Genomic DNA, 21434 nt, shown 5'->3' on the forward strand with positions numbered 1-21434 from the left:
CTGTCCTTTCGAAAACTTAGTTTAACCATCTAAACTAGCATTTTTAGGGACAGTTGTATTGCAGTGCATATTTTGGGAGTATTAATTTTAAGATTAGAAAACTTCCACAATTAGAAAAATGATTGGCTCTTACGTCTCAAACATTTCAATTTTCATAAGAATCCCTCGATAAATTTGAACTAATATTTCAGAAAATTTCAGTGTTATTTCGTAGCATCCTTTTAAAACACTGGATGAATTTCAGTGTAACAGATCCTGTTTCATGACTCAAGGTTATGTAACTAGAAAATTTATTATCCTACATTTCGGAAGCTTTGTTTGTGAATTTTAACTGTCATGCAATGAGATAGGCGTTACTAGAGGATTTGACAACAAATGTTCAGTGAACGAAGTTAGTCGTTATAAATTACAAGCTTCTGCACTTAAAATAATATAGCCTATATCGTACCAATAGTAAGTATTAATTTTAAAGTAATTAAGATATTAGTCTTGTTCAAGCCCTTTAACTACATACTTACGCAGGCGGACAAACAGAACATGCTTGAATAGTGAATTTGCAACATATAACTTAATCATCCTCATCAACGTATCTTTCCTTTGAAAATAATTTCCAGGAACATTTAGTTATGCACTAGAACTCCAGTGTGGAAATCCCTTAAATACCTAAGTGCAGAAGAAGCTTGACCCTCGCCAAATATTGTGAACGTAAATGGTATCACTCATAATAACGAACATCACTGTTAAGGAATTTTTGAATAATTTGTAAATGAATACTTATGAATTAATCAGTTTTGGGTAGATAGCCTACCGAATAACTCCTGGAAAAGTTACACTTACTCCTTAAAAGTACGGTTCAAATTGATTTACCATCCCCTCTAAGTGCAAGTTAATGGATATATCTACCTAAGTACATGCGAACGACCAGATTTCATGACTTTTTTTTTTTAACTTAAATTGTTCTTAATAAATTATCGGTTGTTAATTTTCTGCTGGAGTGAAGTCTTTCATAATTGCCTTCTTGATTAATTACTGTACATATGTTGGATAGGGGTAAATAGTTATGACTTTATGTGAATGGTTCTTTTGAGAACAAAGAGCAGCATGTTTTTGATCTTATAAAAAGCATTTACTTGATGATTTGATTGTATCCGGCAGTGAAGGACTAACAATCTTCAATAGCGAAATTAACTTCTAACGTAGTGGGCGAGTCTATACTGTAAAGATCTTTTCTTCAGGAAATTGCGCGTGCGTTGACCTTTAAGGTCTTAACTCGTTACCGAAAACAGGACACTGCCCATTGGTACCGTTAAAGGCTGTACTTGATGCAGCATCACAAAAGGGTTTCAAGCGATCCATTTTAAAAATTATATCGATTTCTGCTGAAAAGATACTGTATCTGACAAAAGGTTAGTTTGAACTGAATTTATTAGTGATTGTGGTTTTTAAAATATTGTAATTATTTCCTGAATGAAGAAATGTAGTGTTCTGTAATACACCATTAAAAATCCTCAGTATTCTTGGTCTGGAGATTAGATTTTAGAACCAGCCATATAAATACACCAGTGGTTTCCAACCGGTGTGTCTCGGTCCCATAGGATGTCACGAAATTTTAGATTTTTAAAAACCATGAAACATTTTAATTAGCTAAAATAAATTTTGAGCCAACTGTACAATCAACGCCTTTATCGGCAGCAACAATGCTCAATATTGCATAGTGCCACTATTACTTTATAGAAACTTATACACAGTGTCGCGATGTCGTACACGTTCAGTAAAGTGTGTTGTCAGTCATATAAGGTTGGAAACCACTGCCATACACTGTGTAGCGGAACTTAAAAAGTACACCCTTCTCCGAAATCTCTCCTAATCCTAAACTCCATATTGGTTTCTTTCCACTAAAAGATATTACTCCTATAGCCTGAATCTGATTATTCTTGAATCTATCCTTGCAAACCTTCTTTTCAGATTTCTGTACGAATGATGATAAAACTTACAGAATGATAGAGATTGTAGATCGATGGAAATCTCAATCTCATACTTACAAACAGCGACTACCTTGGGGGAGGTGAGCAGGGGCGGACGGCGCCAATGGCATCACCTGCCCCTCGATATGTCGTAATGTAGGTCAGATAATATAAAATAATTGCAGTGTACAAAAAAATGCTGCCTCCTTTTTTTTTCTCCACTTGCTTTTCCCCCTCGCCCCGAACGAAATCAGTTGGCTTAATCACTGTTCACGAATACACTGTGTGAGTTTGTACAGAATATTTTCTCTAATGTCCGTAGTATAGTGTCTTGCCGGGAACTTACTAGAAGGAATTTCTGAAAAATACAGAAAGGCAAAACAGTAAGGTGGTTCTTGTATACCTTTTTAAGTAAATCGAAATGAAACAACTAAGCCTTCTTAGAATGTCGTATTTCCTTAAACTATTTACTTATACTATAACTATATTTTTTCCTCCACAACTTCTTTTGTATATAATACTATACGAGATAGTTGAGTTTGTTTTACTTATGAATGACGAATCTGTTATTAACGTAACTCCGGAGCCCCAATCTGGTGCAATTAGCAGGTGCACAGACCGTCGCGCAAGATCAACTCTCACAATATATACTTCCCTTATTACGCTGCTACTGGAGGATTGTGCTTAAATGCGGGGCCAATGCTAGTCATTTTAATTTTTGTAAAATGTTCTGGGAGTCTATATTAGATGTTAGTTTTGTACACGTGCATACAAGCAGTAGATGTATAAATGATTCGAGTTTAAAGGCAGAGTATGTCTCGTACTCCGAACGGTCACCAGAGTGCGTTAGTGATATTACGAACATAACATAGTGAGCAAGCAGATTAGGAACTTAGTTAACACAGTGAGGGAAGATCAGCAAAGTATGCCTCGTAAACATATTAGCATTACCAGCTCTTAACATGTTTTGAAAGGGATCGCATTTTGGGTTCGCATGAGGCCGGGGATCGCACCGTGCAGTTAGCTGATATGTGGCATAAGTAAATTCCATCGATACTTCCTCAGTGTCATATGTACTGTACAGTGTAATACATAGTAATTTATCATGAGAAATTTGAAAATATTAACTTACAAGAAAGTTTATATTTTTAAAGCGACACATTGCATTGTACGACAAAGCCACGACTGTTCTGTGCTTGTGAGCTTCTAATATCTGATCTGAGCTAGTTACGGTGAGCTCCATCATGGTTACATGGTTAGCGTACGCGTCTTTAGCACGGGAAGCATGTGTTATATTTCTAGCCGAGCTCATGTGTATCGGAGACTACATTAAGCTATAGGTCCACGTGTCATATGTCCTTGGTGCTGAAACGAACGCAAAATTTCGATCAACCACTTAAGAATAGAGTGGGGCCGCAATGACCCAGTGGTAGAGTGATTACCTGTGGCGCATGGAGTTCCTAGTTTGATCACAGCTTCCACCAGGTTGGCTGTATGGGGGATATACACTCCATTCGTCCATCTCATCAGTCTCCCTTAGCCTTTGTGCATAATCGTGGTTTTTTTAAAGCAGTTTTTGGTTGATAAAGAAATGAATGACTATGCCAAAAGCTTTATATTTGTAAAAGTTAATATAATTCCTCTTATTTTCTTTAATTTTATGGCGTTTGTTAAAATTGATTTTTTTATGTATATAGTATGAATAGGTAAACTTTTTTTTAATGCGTGTACACTGTTAAAAAATATATTTTACTCAAGTAAAATCGAGCAAATCTCGACAATTATTTATCCCTTGAAATACTTTCTAACCTATGTCGAAACATGCTACTGTAGATGACTTTGGAGTAGAGCTTTTGAAGGGAAGTAAGTATTATTTTTTTTAAACTTCAGTGTGTAAGTGTACATGAGTCTGGGCAAGTTAGAGTACTGTAACTGAACAGTGTAAAAGCATTGAATTCTTTCTATATTTGTGTGTGTGTGTGTTAAAATTTAGTATTAGTTAGCAAAAAATTTTGAGTATTTGGAGTATTTTGAAATTTCCAGTAAATTAAATTTGCGTGCAATGTTTTAACATTTAAGTAGAACTAAAACAAAATGCCAGGACAAAGTAATGTAAGCTGAGGGCTTTTGTTTCATGCAGTTGATCTTTTCCCGTGCTTTCTCAATTGTAATTGAATTAGGTAACTAACTATACATAGACAGAAATAACCCTGGAGAAAATTGATAAACCATCTTCCGTACACCAACAATTACTTTACAGTATTCAATTTTCTCATCTCTAGAAGTTCTTGCCGACACGCCAAGCACCGATCTCTGCAACTTAAAAAGACCTTGAGTGATAACAAAATCTCATTCCATCTATGGCTCATGATGACTCTTCTTTCGTCATGCCATACAAAAGTCCCATGTCGTGCAATCTACTTGTAAATATGTTGTAATTTCTTTGGAAACTGCTTAATGTATGTTAGGAGTGTCGTATCTAGTGTATAATGAAAATAATATATCTCAAGATCAATATTGAACTCTTTTGAACTTTCAGTATATATTAAATCTAGAAAGTGTTAATTTTATGTACTCCCTTACGAGTTATTTACTTGAGGTTCACTTTGGGGTCGAAATATTAAAATAATAGTTTGATTAAATATACATGAATATTTAATGTATTTGATAGGTTCTTTCGTTAAAAATAAACTAGTAGTATCTTTCTAGTTCTTCTGTATTCTCTTTTAAATTGGTGATTTCAAGTTATTAATTTGCAAGCTATACGCTATGCTTAAATGTCTGAAGTCTTATGGAACGTCTTTGTCCATCCGTTCGTATGTCGACAGAGATCAGTGAAAACGGTAAAAACTGCTTTTTGCAATCGATTCAGCGTTTCAGGAGTAAATTAACCCTCTACGCAAACCGGAAGCGATATTAGATTTCAATATTTATCGCCATAAAACAAAGGGATGGCGAGTAGATCTAATGCTTTTTGATATGGATTCAACGTCCAAGGAATAGAAACTCTTTGATCTTATTCGATTGCAACCGGTAGTTATAGATGTACTACTTCAAGTTTGAGTTTGGAAGTCTACCGTAGTTTCACATTGTGAAACAAAACTAATTTATTATCGAAATTACATGGAACGTGAATATAAGTTATTGTGAAATTCAAATGAAACATTCCTAGACATTGTTTCGGGTTCTATACTATTTGGAAACATTCCTCAAATTTTATACAAACTTGAATCGTAGCATTACTCAGTTATGTATATCAGATGTGAAATGAACAGGTAGAATAATTTTTATACGTAGTAGAGTTGCATCGGAAGTAAATTTTTAATATCTGGAAAATTATATACAGTTATTCGTAAAGTCTTCCCGATTATAGGCAATAATTCACATTAACTCCTATATACGTAAGTGATACAAAAGATGATACCAACCGAAAGTTTTGTTTCATTACATTCCTATCATTTTGCAGATCACTAATGTGATCGCCTTTTGTTACTCGACGTGCACATAGCTTATAGTCGAATTCTGCCAAATACATTGTAACATTTCACGATCAATGGCTGCAACAGCGTCTATAATGTGCACTGGAAGATTTATGATACAAGGTGACTCTTGAATGTGGCTAATACTGTTTCATTTTTCTTAGACATATCTCCACAGAAAAAAGTTACATGGGTGAGATCAGGGAAAAATGGAGGCCAAGAAAGAATTTCATCTCCATGATCAGCTCATACAATCTATTTGTGTGATAGTTTTTCAGCTCGCTTCTGAGATCTTTGTGAAAATATGATGGTGTCGCGTCCTACTGAAAAATGAAATCCCCCTATTCCTCTCCTTGTTGTGGGGAGAAGTCATGTCTGTAGTGTCATACTACGAAAGTCCTGTAACAGTATCCTCATCGAGGACGAAAGAGTCACTTTCTTTGGGCTGACAGCGCAAAACACATTTACTTTAGAGGAATGCGAATATGCCTTCCATACACATAAGAATTTTCCAAACCTTAGATTAAGACATTTTATTTGTTCACTTAACCTGAAAGATAGAAAATGGCTTCATCATTGAACATTAATGATGCCATGAAATCAGTTTTAATAGGTTTGGATGCTGTGACTGAAAGAACTCTTCGTCGCTTGATGTCGGGCTGGATCAATTTTAAACGGCATGGATAAAATTTTAGACGTTCACGAATAATCCTGTACACTGTCAACTTGAGAGTATGTGCAATTCTCTGCTTGCTCTCACTCGGATTTTTTGTAAACTTCTGGAACTCCTGAAGAATTCCATTGTTTCCTTACTTGCGAATAGGCGGCCGAAAGATTTTCGCTTGCAGATGCATCGTCTTGCCTTAAAATCTGAGTACCAGTTACGAATAGTGTGCCCTACTGAAATCTCCAAACTTAATTCTAACTTAATGTTGAACACACTAACATACTTCTTGATATGAAAATCTAGTACACCTGCAGTTTTGTTTTACCACCCTTCCAGCGAACTACGTAACTATGCATCAGCTTCGCTAACCACTAAAACTTTGAGTTTATCTTTCCTTTTGTATCACTTTCATGTATGTGCGTGTCACTAACCGTGAGTTACTAGTGTTTGTAATCGAGATTATGAACAGACCTATATAATGAAAAAAGGTTTTACATTTACTCTGCTAATTCGTTCAGTTAATAGGTTAAAGTGGGTAACTGTAGGTATGTTGTATTTGTTAAATCAAATTTGAGCAATTGTCGATAGTTATCATAGGCGAATAAAACATTTTACATTGCATATACTAATATACAGTGTATATATAATATACTTAAAATTATGGTTAAAATTTAAGCTTTAAAAATGCAAGGTAAAAATATTAATGGATGTTTTCCTTTTCAGTTTCTGGGTAATACAGAAGTAGACCAACCGAAAGGAATTGAGGTGGTGAAAGAGGGCATTCGGAAGTTGAAATTTAACCAACAACTCAGGAAAGCAGAGGGTAATAAGACTCCAAAAGTAGAACTTACAATCAGTATTGATGGTGTTGCCATTCAAGAGCCAAAAACGAAGGTGAGTTTCATCCTTGTCCTTGAAAGAACCTATTAAATTCGAAAATGATCAGAATTCAATAAATGTGCAGGTAAATTTCTATGTTGCTAGCTGGTTGGTTGATTCAGAGTTTAACGGCCCGTTCAGTACCATGACCATAGTATATATATAAAATATAAAACTTGGACACATAGCTTAACTATATGAGCTCCAATCCGAATGTCACAAGCTCCCACCGGGAATCAAACCCGAGTATCGTGCGTTGAAGTTTACATGTTTTGTGACTATCAGTAGTTTGTATCACGACTTTTACTAATATCTTAAACGCGCTACTATAGTTTATATATTAAAACTGTTTGTGATAGTTTGAATTTGCGTGCATAAAACAGCTGAATGTCTTTGAAGCAGATCCCTCGTACACAGATTTTCTCTTTATCATTTTAAAGCTAGTTGTCATTACATAAAGATGGTACTTGCATGTCTTCAGACATCATATTTCATGCAGATTTACTCAATTTTCAGACAATAATAATAATAAATCGGTTTTACGTAAGTGTCTATTTAGATAAAATGTTCTGTTCAAAAATATAAAATTTTTGTAATAGGCAAGTTATAAGTATTCGATAAAATGCAGTTTCTAAAGTTGCTCGATAAAAATGATACGTGCTACATCCTGTGCCTTGAATTAACTTTGAAAAGTTGGAAATGATAGCAGATTAGAAGAGAAAGTAACCTACCAACTTCTGATGAAAATATTAAGATTCTTCAAACTAATGGAACAGAAATGGTAGAGAAAACCAATGCTTCGTATAAGACTCACTGCAATAGTTGTTAGCACAGAAACTATTATGACCAGAACTATAACAGTGGCGAGCAGTTACCATTGGCGACTAGAAATTGAGCTGGCGACCCGTGTTCAGTAGGAATGGTTTCTGCCTAAACTCACAGGACTGCACAGTTTGTTTCGCACGAAAATAATTGTCACTGAGTGATAGAAAACACGGAATGTAAAGTCTTCACAACTGACATGGAATATGAAGTTTATACAACGTTGTAATTGGCACAGCTCAACATGTATATGAATTATCCAATTCAAAATTGATTATCTTAAGTGTCTGGTTTTGAAATTGTATGCCATGATGTAATCTCTTTCTTTATCAAACCAAAGGCCATGGAGGGGTGGGGAGGGGGGCTCTCATTTATACATGAGAGGTACTGGCGACCAACATTTTTGGATTGGCGAGTGCGTCTGACTTTAAAATTTTGCGCCTTGCGTGGCCCTACACCTTAACGTGGGATCCAAACCACATGGACTCCTGACAGAAATCGAACCCGGATCTCTCGCGCCAAAGGCTGCAATTCTCGTGAATTTCAATTCTTAACTTGAAAAAAAGAATATATATATATATATATATATATATATATATATATATATATATATATATATATATATATATATATATATATATATATATATATATATATATATATATATAATTTATTTAACCTATAATAACCTATCCTATGCCCTCTTTCTCTATGCACATATGGCACTGGCGCTACCCTATATGTATAATAAAATTGTATATTTTATTTAATGTGCTTAGTAGTTTTTCAATCTATTTTGCAGCGTATCATGCATCAATATCCGTTACATCGTATATCCTACTGTGCGGATGACAAAGGAGAGAAAAGATTCTTTAGTTTCATTGCCAAGGAAGCCGATTCGGAAAAGCACATTTGTTTTGTGTTCGTAAGTGATAAGTTGGTAAGTGTCTGTATCAAAACCTTAATTATAATTTTAAGGTTTATAAGTGTATGTATTATAATTTTGTAATAATTTTAGTGACAATAATAATTTAGGGGTGAAACAACTAACTTAAAAGATGGTTTAGGATACCAGACCTAACGAGTTCCTCCAGTTTTGTTCCTGATTTCTTTCACTCATTCATAATTAGCATATCACAATATGTTGTTGCTTAAAGTATTTTGTTGCATTTGAGTTAAATGAAAGGTAAAATTATCTTTTAAAGGTAATGCAAATTTCGGTAATGTCAAGTAGAAGTTTAAGTAGTAATGTCTTGTAATTCTTAATTTTCCATTTGCAGTCTTTCAGGATATAAAAGAATCTAAGATATAAAAGAAAATAAACGTTCAACGAACTCAAATTACTTACAACTGAATTTCAGTTCTTGAACTATTTTGACCAAATAATTGTATGATAAAATTCCAGACAAGGAAAATCAGAAAACATGAACATTAGAATAAAAATTGAACTCCGTAATTAGCCACATTAATGAAACTAATTAAAATTAAAGTACAGTCTCGTCATATAGAAACAGTATGATAGCAACAAAATAGTAAACGGAAGAGGAAGTCGAACTTATTTCCGTGAATAAAGTGACACAATGTGCTAACAGATGATCTACAGTTAGGTTTACAGCAATGCTAATATTGTACTTTAAAAATGTTTGTCCAAATGTGTAAGAATAATACGGCTGAGAATATTATAATCCAAAAGAAGAAATGAAGAAGTTCACAAAATGTACCATGTAGTGTAGTTCTTTGCTTTTATTATGAAATGGAATGTCCGCTTTCAGTCGCGATAGAACTCTCTACTCGGTACGCCGTTATATCCATCGCAGACCCCGTTACGGCCGAAACACCCCCAGTTACGGCCGAAATATATTCTTGTAGACATATTGCGATACGGAGCTTTCCGGTTTCTGCTATATCCAACATCCAATCTATAAAGCAAGACGACTTCAAAATTTGGCAAAAATGTATGACTTTCAATATAAAAATTATAGTGATATTGAATTAGTAGAAATAGATCAATAAAACTACCAGAACTCACTAAATTTTTGTTCAGGGGGACAAATTACAATGACCGAAGCTAGTACTGCATGTGACATTTGTAGTAGACACATTTGTCCAAACAGGAACCAAGAAATATGCCTTGTTTCTTGATGTACAGATACGAACTCAGAAACATTACGGACTGCAAGTTACCCAACACCTCAAACAAGTTAAAGAACACCTCAACTACAAGCTGAAAGGAAACTTCTAGTTAAGAGACACTGTAAAACAATCTTTCACAAGCAATATTTTGATATAAGACGAAAGCAGAAGTTCACAATATTAACGCATAACTTCGACATAGGTGCATGTATTATGACTATTCTTTCTCCATTTAAAAGATACTTTGTTGGTGGTCTAATGTAAATTTTGTTACAATGTAATGAATCTTCGGAGATAGATTATAAAACTAATCAATGAGTGCAGTGCGAAAAGCGTAATTAACGGACTTTAATATGTGTGTGTGTTTACGCATAATTTCGACATGGATGCACTGATTTTGGTTTTTCCTATCTTTGTATAATATATATTATGTCATTAGGATATAATGGAAAGTCTTTGGAGGTAGACCATGAAAGACCACAGGGCGTGAAAACCGTGATTAACTAACTTGAAGTATGTGTATATGTTCACGCATCACTTCGACAGTTTTATTGATGATACATACAGACATGTTTTTCGGTATATATGTATATTTCTTACAATATATAATTGTGTATGTATATCTATGTATTTTCTTGATAGTTTTATTTAATTTCATGATGATCTAACAATAGTCTTTGGAGGTAGACTATGAAACTCCTCACCGAATGAGAGTCCTAATACCGTAATTAATCAGCTTCATTGTGTACATAAAGGAATGTAAACTCAAGTAATGGTAAAACTTGTATAATTCAGGTACCTTCAAATGTACTTAGGCAGTATAATGCCAATAAGAAATTTTGGTAATATTATAAATACTATATAGAGCCTTACTAATAAGTATTATCATTGCCTAAATATGTCGTTAATTCGGTATGAACTTTTTTCCAAATGACACTAGTTTAGTTACTGCATATACACCATGGCTGGATAATAGTGAATAAAGATGTCTAATATATGGCAATGCTATAAACTCTAACTGCTCTATGACTGATTTGAGGAAACTCTTGCCACAACCATAAACAATAGAAAAATGAAGTTCCAAAAAGAACTACCGTAACCTAAAATACAAATATCTACACACTGACGTAACAACGTTGTGTGTTAAAATTATCTTCGAATAAATTCGTAAAGGATATTCCGAACGTAATTATTTCCAAACTTAAAAATAAATAAATATTTCATACAAATCAAAGAATATTACAGTAGATTTAAAAAATCGAAATTAGGCCAGAAGACAATTGTATAAAAACGACTGTTATCAGTTCCGTTCATTAGTGTTCGGCGTGATCAAATGGTTAACGAATTGAACTTTGTGGTTCGAATTTTATCCACCCTATTTATCATCATCATAATGTTTGTGAGGGTTTTGAACATGTACAAAACAAAATATATTTGTACAGTAAGAACAACGCATTACTGTATTCAAATGACGAAGTTAATACCCAAATACTTTATACAGTACATCTAAGATCTCAGTGAAGGTAGTCGATAATATCAGCCCTTCAAAATATTTCATATGTGCATTTAAATTCACCTAATAACTCCGTGACAATGTAATCTTCTGTGCATTGACGTCTTTGGATAAGTTTTGTTCCCAAATTTCTTCGTTGCAGTGTCCATGCCATGAGTCTGGAAGAAGATACTTTTATTTCCTTTGAAATAAGAACGGGGTAAAGAATTCAATTTAAATATCAGTTAATGCGTTTGTCGGTTTTTCGCATGTGAGAAATCTTTATTTTTGTCCTGAAATATTGTGCCTCTATTTACAGAATTTCTTTTAGTACTGTGTCGGAATATTCTAGCTCCTTTGAGAGACACAAGAGGGGGGAAAACTAGATAGTGGTGAACAAAAACGTCTAATACGTAGCATTGAAGAAAGACATTGCTCCAACTTTGATCCTCGATTGGAACACTTTTCAAAATTACTGAAATATAATTATACATTCTAACAACACTGTTTAGTCAGTCTGTTTTTCTGCTTGATGTTAGGATAGTCCTGTCTGGAACCCTTTAAACAGAAACAATCAGGTTTTCTTGTGTTTTGCAATTTGTGGATCAAAACTGGAGCAATGTCTTTCCTTAAATTCTTCTTGAAGATTTCCGTATCTAATATGCATTAGATATTTATACTTTCATTCAGTTATCGACTTATCTTGTATATATAAAAACTTGACGTGATACCATTTAAAAAAAAAATCAAATTGGCAATGCTGCATTACTTGCGGTATTGATGTGATCCATATGGATAGTCTCTTCAGTGTGTGTACCGAAATTTCTTCTAATTGCTGGAGTACATTTTGAAGATTTTCCAATATCTTAATAATTTTAACAGTTTGGGTTTACATTCCTTGAAATTTTTATGTTCATATTTTTTGGAATACGTTACAGCTTCAGAGTGTCATCTAAATCTTGTCAGATTTTTTTAAAAACACATTTTACAGTTGTGAAACACTCCTTGAGATGATAATCGTCTGTGAAAATCATTTGATCATTTATTAGGCATTGTCACACAATTGCTCTCGTCCCACTTATTTAATTGTCAGGACAGTTGCCACAATATTAATTACGTTCATTTTGTTGTAGATTGAGTTCTAATAATTGAATAACTATGGTTAAGTTCGAAGTAAAAGGATTATTTGGAGAGTGAGTGGTAAGTGACTTACAAATGTACACTGAACACTGTCAGATCATATTCTATGAAAATACAGATAATCTTTAGAATAAGGAAAAAGGAATTTGAAATAACTTCTTGATTAATACAGACCAAATTTCACTATTTTTAGGCTGAAGAAATAACGTTAACTATAGGACAGGCATTTGATCTGGCGTATCGACGTTTCCTAGATACATCAGGTAAAGATTTGGAAGTGCAACGAAGACTGGTTCTATTACAACAGAAGGTAAAAAGACTAGAGACGGAAAATGGAATTCTTCGGCAAAGACTGCAGGAAGTAGCACAAATCAAAGGTCGGGTAAGTAGTTACGAGAAATATGTCCATAACTAATATGACATTAATAAAGTAATTATCATCGTGATTTGGTAAATATCTTACACATAGTCTTATAATCTAATTTAAAAATAATACAACCATGTTTTGAGCAGTAATCATTGAAAACCTTGAACAAACAGCAATATGTAAGCGTTTTATTAGGAGGTAGTGGCAAAAACTCTGAATACATGAGTAGTTAATGACTTCTAATGTTATGTTAATAGCCAAAATGTAAGGGTAAGGAAAGGCTACGATTCGGCTCCAGTTTGAATTTATAACTGAATTCTCGTGTTCAATTCCGGGTTATTTAATTATATTGAGGAAGCACATGTTACATGTTATATACAATCAAATGGTAGTCTTAACTTTCATCAGATAAATAGCTGCTCAACCACTAGCTAAAAGAGCTAGAAATATTTCATAATTCGAATCTGAAAGAGAAATATACAAATATCAGTAGAATAAGAACACCTAATAAACTTAGGAATGTAGGTAAAATTTCGAATATCGAATAAAACTCAACATTTCAAATATTAATAAAAAAAATCTGTAGTAGCAGCTTTAGGTAATGGTTAAGGATAAAAAGGATTGCAACTGATATGTACTCTCAGTATAACTCTCACTACATTGTTATCTTCGTATAGCGCTGCGATTGAAAATTCTGTCAAAGTACTGAAAAATCACTTTGCAGAGATGATGTACATACTTTCAAAATCAAGTTCGAATCTCTGAAGAAAAGAAGTCTCAATAGTTTTATTCGAGCTTGGGTTATGACGTCAGAGTGACAGGATAAACTACACGTAATGATCACTTCGTGAAGCCAAGGAAATTTACCAGTCAGCTTGCCGCTTAGCTCTGAAAACCCAAAAGACACTTTGTCTTGTCGAATGACAAGACATGGCACATAGGTCTTCGATGCGACAGGAATCGACACATACCAATACGTAGAAGGAATTTGGTAGTCGACTATTTTCAGTGGTTGAGCTTGTGACATCAAGGATGTTGTGTGCGCGTGGTAGTGGCAGTCAGTGTAAAGTCATTGAGGCCAGTTAACCTGGTAATGGTGATTTTGTCATAACCGAAGTCGACTGTAACATTAAAGACTGATTAAACAAGATACAGACTGTGACAAAAGAGAACACGTTACAAAGTTAAGAATAGAAGAATTTTAGGAGACAGAATGATAGATGCTTACTTGTGGTTTATTACGTTTAATTTACATTGAAGTATTTCTTTTGATTCAAGAAAAAGAAAGAAAAAACAGAAGTTTCTATAGAATGTGAGTGAGTAGCAAAGACAAATCGTAAATTACATGACTTAATGAAAGCTGACAAATTTCCTCTTCGTGGCGGTATACTTGCTAATATGAATGAACTGTTTCTCGGCGTAGAAGTAAATGAAGAACAACCTTCCAAATTGAGAGAATACCGTAACAGTTAAGTAAAACTTGTTTCTTCCGATTGTTATAGCAAGAGGAAGTAATTTGAAATATCAACCGTATCATTTAATTCATTCTGAGGGGCTGTGTCTGTGCATATCTAATAAAGTACACATAGCTTGCATATTCTAGTCATTGCAGGCTGTTGTGCCACAAAATCAGACACAAATGTACGTTCACCGGACACATCACGTATGTTAAAAGCGTTCGCCATGGACAGCAGTGCATGCATGACTACGCCGGATGATGGATTGGCGTTCGACCATACCTGAGTCATGCCTAACAGTTGCACAGACGTTATGGATACGCTGTTCAGTCAGACATCGTTGACAGTAATAGCATACACCACACTTTTAATGTCCCCACAGATAATAATCCAGAGGATTCAAGTCCAAAGACCAGGCAAGACAATGCACTGGACCACCAGGCCAATGCACTGGATCCTGGGAAGTTGTGCAATCGTGGGCAGACATTCACACTGAAGTGCGCGGGAGCCCCATAATACATGTACCATATGTTGCGGCGAATCGCTATGGGGACATTTTCCAGTAATTCGGGTAGTGTATTCTGCAGGAAGGTCAAATATTTGCTCCACTCAGTCTTCAGATAAGCATGTATCAGTTGATCATGGACAATACATCATACATTGAGTCCAAATTGTTGTTGATAAGTGACACCCGTACCATGGGGATGTGCATCTACCCAAGTGTGTATATTATGCATGTTTACGATACCATCCCTTCCAAACGTGATCTCGTCAGTGAACAGTACTGATGCCTGAAACCGCATAATGATAGTGGTCAGTTGAATAAATCATTGGCAAATGCATTACGTGGTTGGAAATGTGCTTCTGAGAGTCTTTGTATCCTTTGCAGGTGGTATGAGTACAAGGCATTTTCACGTAACACCTGTTGCACGATCATGTGACTAACATACATTTCACTGCTAAGTTCCCTCCTACTACTACTTGGCTCATTGTCCACACCTTCTAACACACATTCGTCTATAACAGGTGTGTACAGGACGGTATCGACTAGCATCCACATGGGCATCTAGTACGGTCACTGTTTCACGCACGCGGCAATGAATTGTTGCAAGCATTCTTTGATGATTGGCGTCTGTTAGGAAAATGCTCGTAATAGTCTTGCTTTTTCATGCCCATGCCATCTGCACGACCGTACATGAATAGAATGTAGGCCTATTCACGATTTGAATATCGCATCATGTTTTAACAGAGCACTGCCACTTGCCCTATTCAACACTAGCAGCACAATGACTGCACTTCTGTATTGTAGAGTCTTGAATCACCACCTGTGTTTGTGAACCGAGCAACTACGTATTGAACACCAGCACCACTCGACTTTCGTAGACCGCAATCTCTAAGCTTATTGGTTCCCATGCTTTCGGCCCTCGCTAACTCTGCTAATATGCTATATGTTCATAGGACCTTCTTTTGCTTATTTCGGTGTCAGGAATCACCTTCCGACATTTTGAGACTGTCGACCGATCCATGCACAGGTACCAATTGGCAGCACAGATGAAGGGTACATGGAAAAGAGGGGCTCATTGCAGTTTTTATGAAGAAGCCGATATACACACCACATGTTGGTGCTAGTTTGTACTTCCGAATGCACTATAACTATTCTATCAGGCCTTGTTTCCGTTTTGTACTAATACACAATAACACACTGAGCAAGGCTATGTGATAATACGTAAAAAAAAAAAAAAAAAAACAGTATCACGTAGACACGGCGCACAACAACTCTGCACTTGAGTGACGTCATGCTGTTCGCGATTTGGCTCCCATCTTGATTTAGGAGGCAGAAAAGTTAGCTTATCAGTGTTGCCAACTGAAATAAATATTCGCCATGAATCTAGAAATGTGAGGTATTATTCGTAACTCGTAAGTTGTACCTTTTCATCTATGTATATCCAGATCATTACTATTAATAATAAATGTTGCATTCCACAAATAAAAATGAAATGTCAAATATTTTTCATCTATGTGTAAGCATACATAAAGGAAACACTCACCTACATTTCTTCTATTACGGATAAGTCACCGTCAGTATCCTCTTCTCAATCACTGTTGCTATCACTATCGACACCACCGAGAGTGATAACGACCCTCTCAGAAATTTCATCCATAATTTCTTCTGCTTTCTAATACTGAGTTTCAATTTGCTTCACGTGATTACAAACTGATATCCATTCGTTCCTTCCGATTTGCCGAACCTAATTTGAACATCATTAATTTTAAGTAAGATTTGAAGCTTTCCTGGCGGCGTATATGATAAAGTTCTTCTCGGGCAATCAGCCAGGTGAAAACTGTGGATAGGCCAACATTTCGAGAGCTGTCATCGTTCTCATCATCAGGGCAATTATGTAGAGATCAGCGGATATAAGTAACATATACTCTGGGCTGGCAAATACGGACTGCGGAACATAGCCAGCCAATCACAGCTCCAGTTTTCAGATTGAATCAGCCAATCAGGAACCAGCATTTTCAGCCAATCGGGAACCAGCATTTTTGCCAGCCCAGAGTATATATTACTTATATCCGCTGATCTCTACATAATTGCCCTGATGATAACGATGACAGCTCTCGAAACGTTGGCCTATCCAGCAGTTTTCACCTGGCTGATTGCCCGAGAAGAACTTTATCATTAATTTTGAAAGTTGTTTCGTGACGAAACCCATCCTTTCACCAAAGACCAAATTTTTTCAATTGGATTCAGTTCCCGGTGGTAGGGGGTAAATGAAGCACAGTGTGTCCATGGCGTTTGAAAATTTCGTCAATTGCAAACTTTTTAAATCTAGATTTATGTGATTGGATTAAACTATACAGTTCCGGCTTCAGCATATTACAATCAGAAGAAATGTTTTTCTCTGTCAGTCACTGCATCATTTGTTGCTTAGTCGAACCAGAGGTAGGTGCTTTTTCCAAAATAACGTTATGATAGGATGCATTATCACAAACCACGACAGAATTGTGAGGGAGATTTGGTATTAATTTATCTGTAACCCACTTTTCATAATTCTCTTGGTTCATTTGGTTGTGGTAGTCACCTATAGACTGACTTTCTTCCCACATTAATAATACATTGGGTACATACCCATTTTCCCGTCCAGCATGAATCATTATTAACCTCTGACCCCGAGAGACTAGTGCTAATAGACCGTGAGAGCTGTCGTCGGTCCAAGATTTGTTCGAAACGTGAGATGATATGTATGATTCGTCTACATAAACTATATTTCGCGCTTGGTTTCGATATTCCTTTATACGTCTCAAGTAGGAAATTCTTTTTTCCCGAATTTCTTGAGACTCGACAAGTACGGTTCTGTTAGTTTTAGTCTTTCTCCATCGAAACCCAAGATCTTTTAGAATTTTTCTAAGGCTTGTGCACCCATCCTGAAAACCTATTGATTCTGAAAGCTTTCCCCTCAGTGTCGAAACAGTAGGAACTTTATGTTTCGTTTTATAAAAGTCGTAAATTGTTCTCCGAATAACATCACTGTCAAACTCATCTACCCAACCACAGGTTTCTGACAACGCCGGATTTTATTCGGAGTTTCAAAACAAGTTTTCTTAGCTTCAACTGTCTGCCCTTCTTTTTTGATATTTTTAATCGTCCGTAACGATACCCCTACAGCCTCTGCTGTTCTTTCTAAAGCTTTTCCAACAGGAATTGTGAAGGCATCTTCTCGAGCTTCCATCTCCATAAATTTGTTTAGATACCAAATCACCTCTCTAGCCTGTGAATGGATCTTTTTGTGCTTCACTGTGGAGTTTATAACATTCATAGTCACGTTAATTCACCCACCGAAACACCTACAAACTATTACACTAGCCTATCCACACTACACTGGACCAGAATACGATAATAACACCCTCGTAACAACAAACACCTTATTTTCAACCTACCAGCACACTACACGAAACCTAGCCAAAGAACAAACCTCGACAAGCGTCGGAGGTATCTTATTTCGAGGGGTGAGTGAGCCATGTCTCTTGTTTCAGACCCTAAGCGAATGAAATGCTACGATTGCCAAACTGTACCATGTGTTCTGTTGACCAACAGATGTGTGGGAGGCTTCCTCTTTCTTTACTTTTCTTTTTTTTTTGAGGGGGGGAGGAGGGTAACCCAAAGGTCAAAATAAGAAGGGTGAAAGAATGTTTTCCACTCAGTATTAATTAGCATTGTGTTATAGTGGTGTGTATAAATCTGAATTTTTGTGTTTTGTAGAACTAAAATACTATGTGTATCTATTCTTTTGTGTATTAATATCTGGGATTGTGTGGATATATTTGTATGAGTTCTTTATCTTTTTTTTTTTTTTTTTATGCCGGCACGTTCAGGTGTTTGATACATTTAGTTATTCTTAATTTTAATAATTGATTTCAAGTTCTCTTATAATTTGGTTAATTAACGCTATGATATGAAAGATAAAAGATATTTTTTAAAAAATTCGGGAGCAGTACTACGATCAGAAATCTTAAGTAGGGAAATGATATATAATGTCAGAGCTTACTTTGAGAAAGAAAGAGTAAATGATGGTCTATTGTTATCAATTGTACCAATTGCAAAAATAGTGGAGAGGATGTGTGATGCTTTGCAAAGAGTCAAACATTCAGTAATAAACAAACTAGTTTGTTTTTAATAAACGATTTAGGATCTACTACTGAGAAGTTTGGATAATCGCGGTTGGCAACATATCTTGCGCATGCGTAGTATCAACCATTTCCTCTCATTTTCATCTCACTCGCTCGGGAAGTAACGGTTTCAAAGTGCAAAGTTAGCTTGCGCCGTGTCTAACAGTTTCGACAGTTATTGTTTTGAAACTGTTACGATATATATATAATATATTATCTCATAGCCTTGCTCAGTGTGTTATTGTGTATTTCCAAATGCACTACGAATATTGTGAAAAAAAGTGACTTGTTGCAGAGAAACTTAAACAAAAACAACGCATACAAGGAAAGAAGGCGTCCGTCAATATTTTAAATTACTTCTCCTGTAAAAATGTAAAATGTCGATTAGCCCCTTCTTTCCGTGTACCCTTCAGATGGAATCGTCCTCACACTCAGTGCCATCGTTAATTGCCGTTTATCTAGGGGCTGACTCAACTTGTGGTGTGAAGTGCGTGTGGGACAAGAGGCCGAAAGACTACTAAACTTGTGTGTCTTTCTGTAACATTCTGCCAGTGTCATCAGTGGCTACGACCAGGCCAAGAGGCATTACTAATTATCGAAAGAAGAAAGTTAATTATGTTGTGCGTATCTTGGAATATAGATGGTCCAAATTTGTTCAAAACTGCCTTATGAATGGGGGATCCATTACACTCAAACGATAACAGCAGGTCATTATGAGGTAGAAGTATACGCCTTTGATCAAGAGAATCAGGGTTTTGGTTGAAGTCAATAACTCACTGTGCCATTGATAGAAACTCAAAGAATTGCAGGGATTCGATTTACTTCGACACTCAATATACAGTCATGCCTCACACCTTCATGTCTTATCATTTGTTCAGCTCCCTCGTGCCCATCAAAAACGGCAGTTTAAAATCGTTGACGGTGTATTAAACGTAGTGCGCAGGATTTTGGCATTAATCTACTAAATGGTACCACCGTGGATTTGTGAATCTTTGAAACGTTAGTACAAAAACATCCAACACAATGAATTTTCAACTTAAATCTTCATGCTTTTTACATACTATCAGAGATTTACATATAGAAACTGAACTAAATTTTGACTTGCCTTATGTAATATGTGCTATTCTAAAGTAACTTTTGTTATGTAGAAATAGTTCGGGAATGTGCTGGTAAGACTTACGAGAAACTAATCTTTTTTTGCAGAAAGATGTGGAGGAGTACATGCAGAAAAATAACATCACAGATTTGCTAGTGGTAAACGGTGAACTTGGGGACGAATCTGACTCTGATACGACTAGCAGTAGCACCACTACTAATGGAAACGGCAATCTCGTGAATTTAAGTTCTAGCAGTGTTACATCCAATGGCATTAACTCAAGTTTTGGACTCGATAACAGTCATTTGCAGTCTCCAACTTCTATGCAACCGCCTCCAGTTCCTCCAAGAGCATTTGAAACCAAGAATGACGGCTTTGGAGATAGTTTTATCAGGTACAGTCTTTAAAACGTTTTTATACTAGGTCTTGCAAGCATATTTTTAAAAAAACTATATTCAGGTTTTAAGTTATACATTTAATTTTTTTTATATGAACATCCTACGAACTTTGTGGTAAGAGAACTTTTAGCGAAGTGTATTTTGTAGTTAGGCAGATACTGATGTTGAGCTTCGAAAGTACTTGGAGGTTCTATATATATATATATATATATATATATATATTGTTTCATAAAACATTAACTTCGAAAGCTTTTATTGGAAGCGTATTGAACAATATAATATATCTTTTAATATAGTTAGAGAACATTGTATTCTTATATTGCAAGAAATTAAATGCAAAAGGTGTAGTTCAAAAATGTATTCGTTTTGTTCCAATTTATATACCTAAATGTACAACTGCTTTCTTGCGATTTCTTTTTTTTAACTTCAGAAACTGCTTTCAAATTGGTGTACTGAAGGGTGATCCAAATTCCAAATTGTGTTGTGAAATGTTTTTGAACAACTACAGTAAACTTATTCGAATGAAAAATCAAGATCACAAGAGTACTTTACACTACCCACTAATCTCAGTTTTTCCTATTTTCCTAAGCTTCCTCCCGATGGACCAGCAACCGACAGTAGGGAAATAAATTTTTGAGAGATTATCTTCTAGAGCAAAATTCTTTCAACAAGAAATAAGTGTTAAAATGCATGTAACATTCACAATCGGGAACATCACTTAAACTTCCCTGTTTTTTTCTTTTTCTGTAATATCTGTGAGATCTTCTGTTGACCTATTACACCTGAATTCACACTAACAATCTGTGTTTTTTCGTATATAGACAGTTAACAGTACCACACGTATTTTGAATAAAATCGTACAGTATTTTGAT

The 21434-nt window shown here is 35.4% G+C and overlaps 1 protein-coding gene across 4 annotated transcripts in view; it reads left to right on the plus strand.

Annotated features, from left to right (window-relative positions):
- The window catches only part of ced-6 (PTB domain-containing adapter protein ced-6), a 305642-nt gene that overhangs the window by 263788 nt on the left and 20420 nt on the right, over positions 1 to 21434 (plus strand). For all 4 annotated transcript variants that reach the window (XM_081736268.1, XM_081736266.1, XM_081736267.1 and 1 more), the window contains 4 exons: positions 6834 to 7004; positions 8614 to 8751; positions 12770 to 12958; positions 20272 to 20558. In XM_081736268.1, the coding sequence (XP_081592394.1) occupies positions 6834 to 7004; positions 8614 to 8751; positions 12770 to 12958; positions 20272 to 20558 (785 nt within the window). The remainder of the gene's footprint in view (positions 1 to 6833; positions 7005 to 8613; positions 8752 to 12769; positions 12959 to 20271; positions 20559 to 21434) is intronic.

The sequence above is a fragment of the Thermobia domestica genome, chromosome 13 (genome assembly GCF_964235325.1).
Source record: "Thermobia domestica chromosome 13, izTheDome1.hap1.1, whole genome shotgun sequence".
Taxonomy (NCBI): domain Eukaryota; kingdom Metazoa; phylum Arthropoda; class Insecta; order Zygentoma; family Lepismatidae; genus Thermobia; species Thermobia domestica.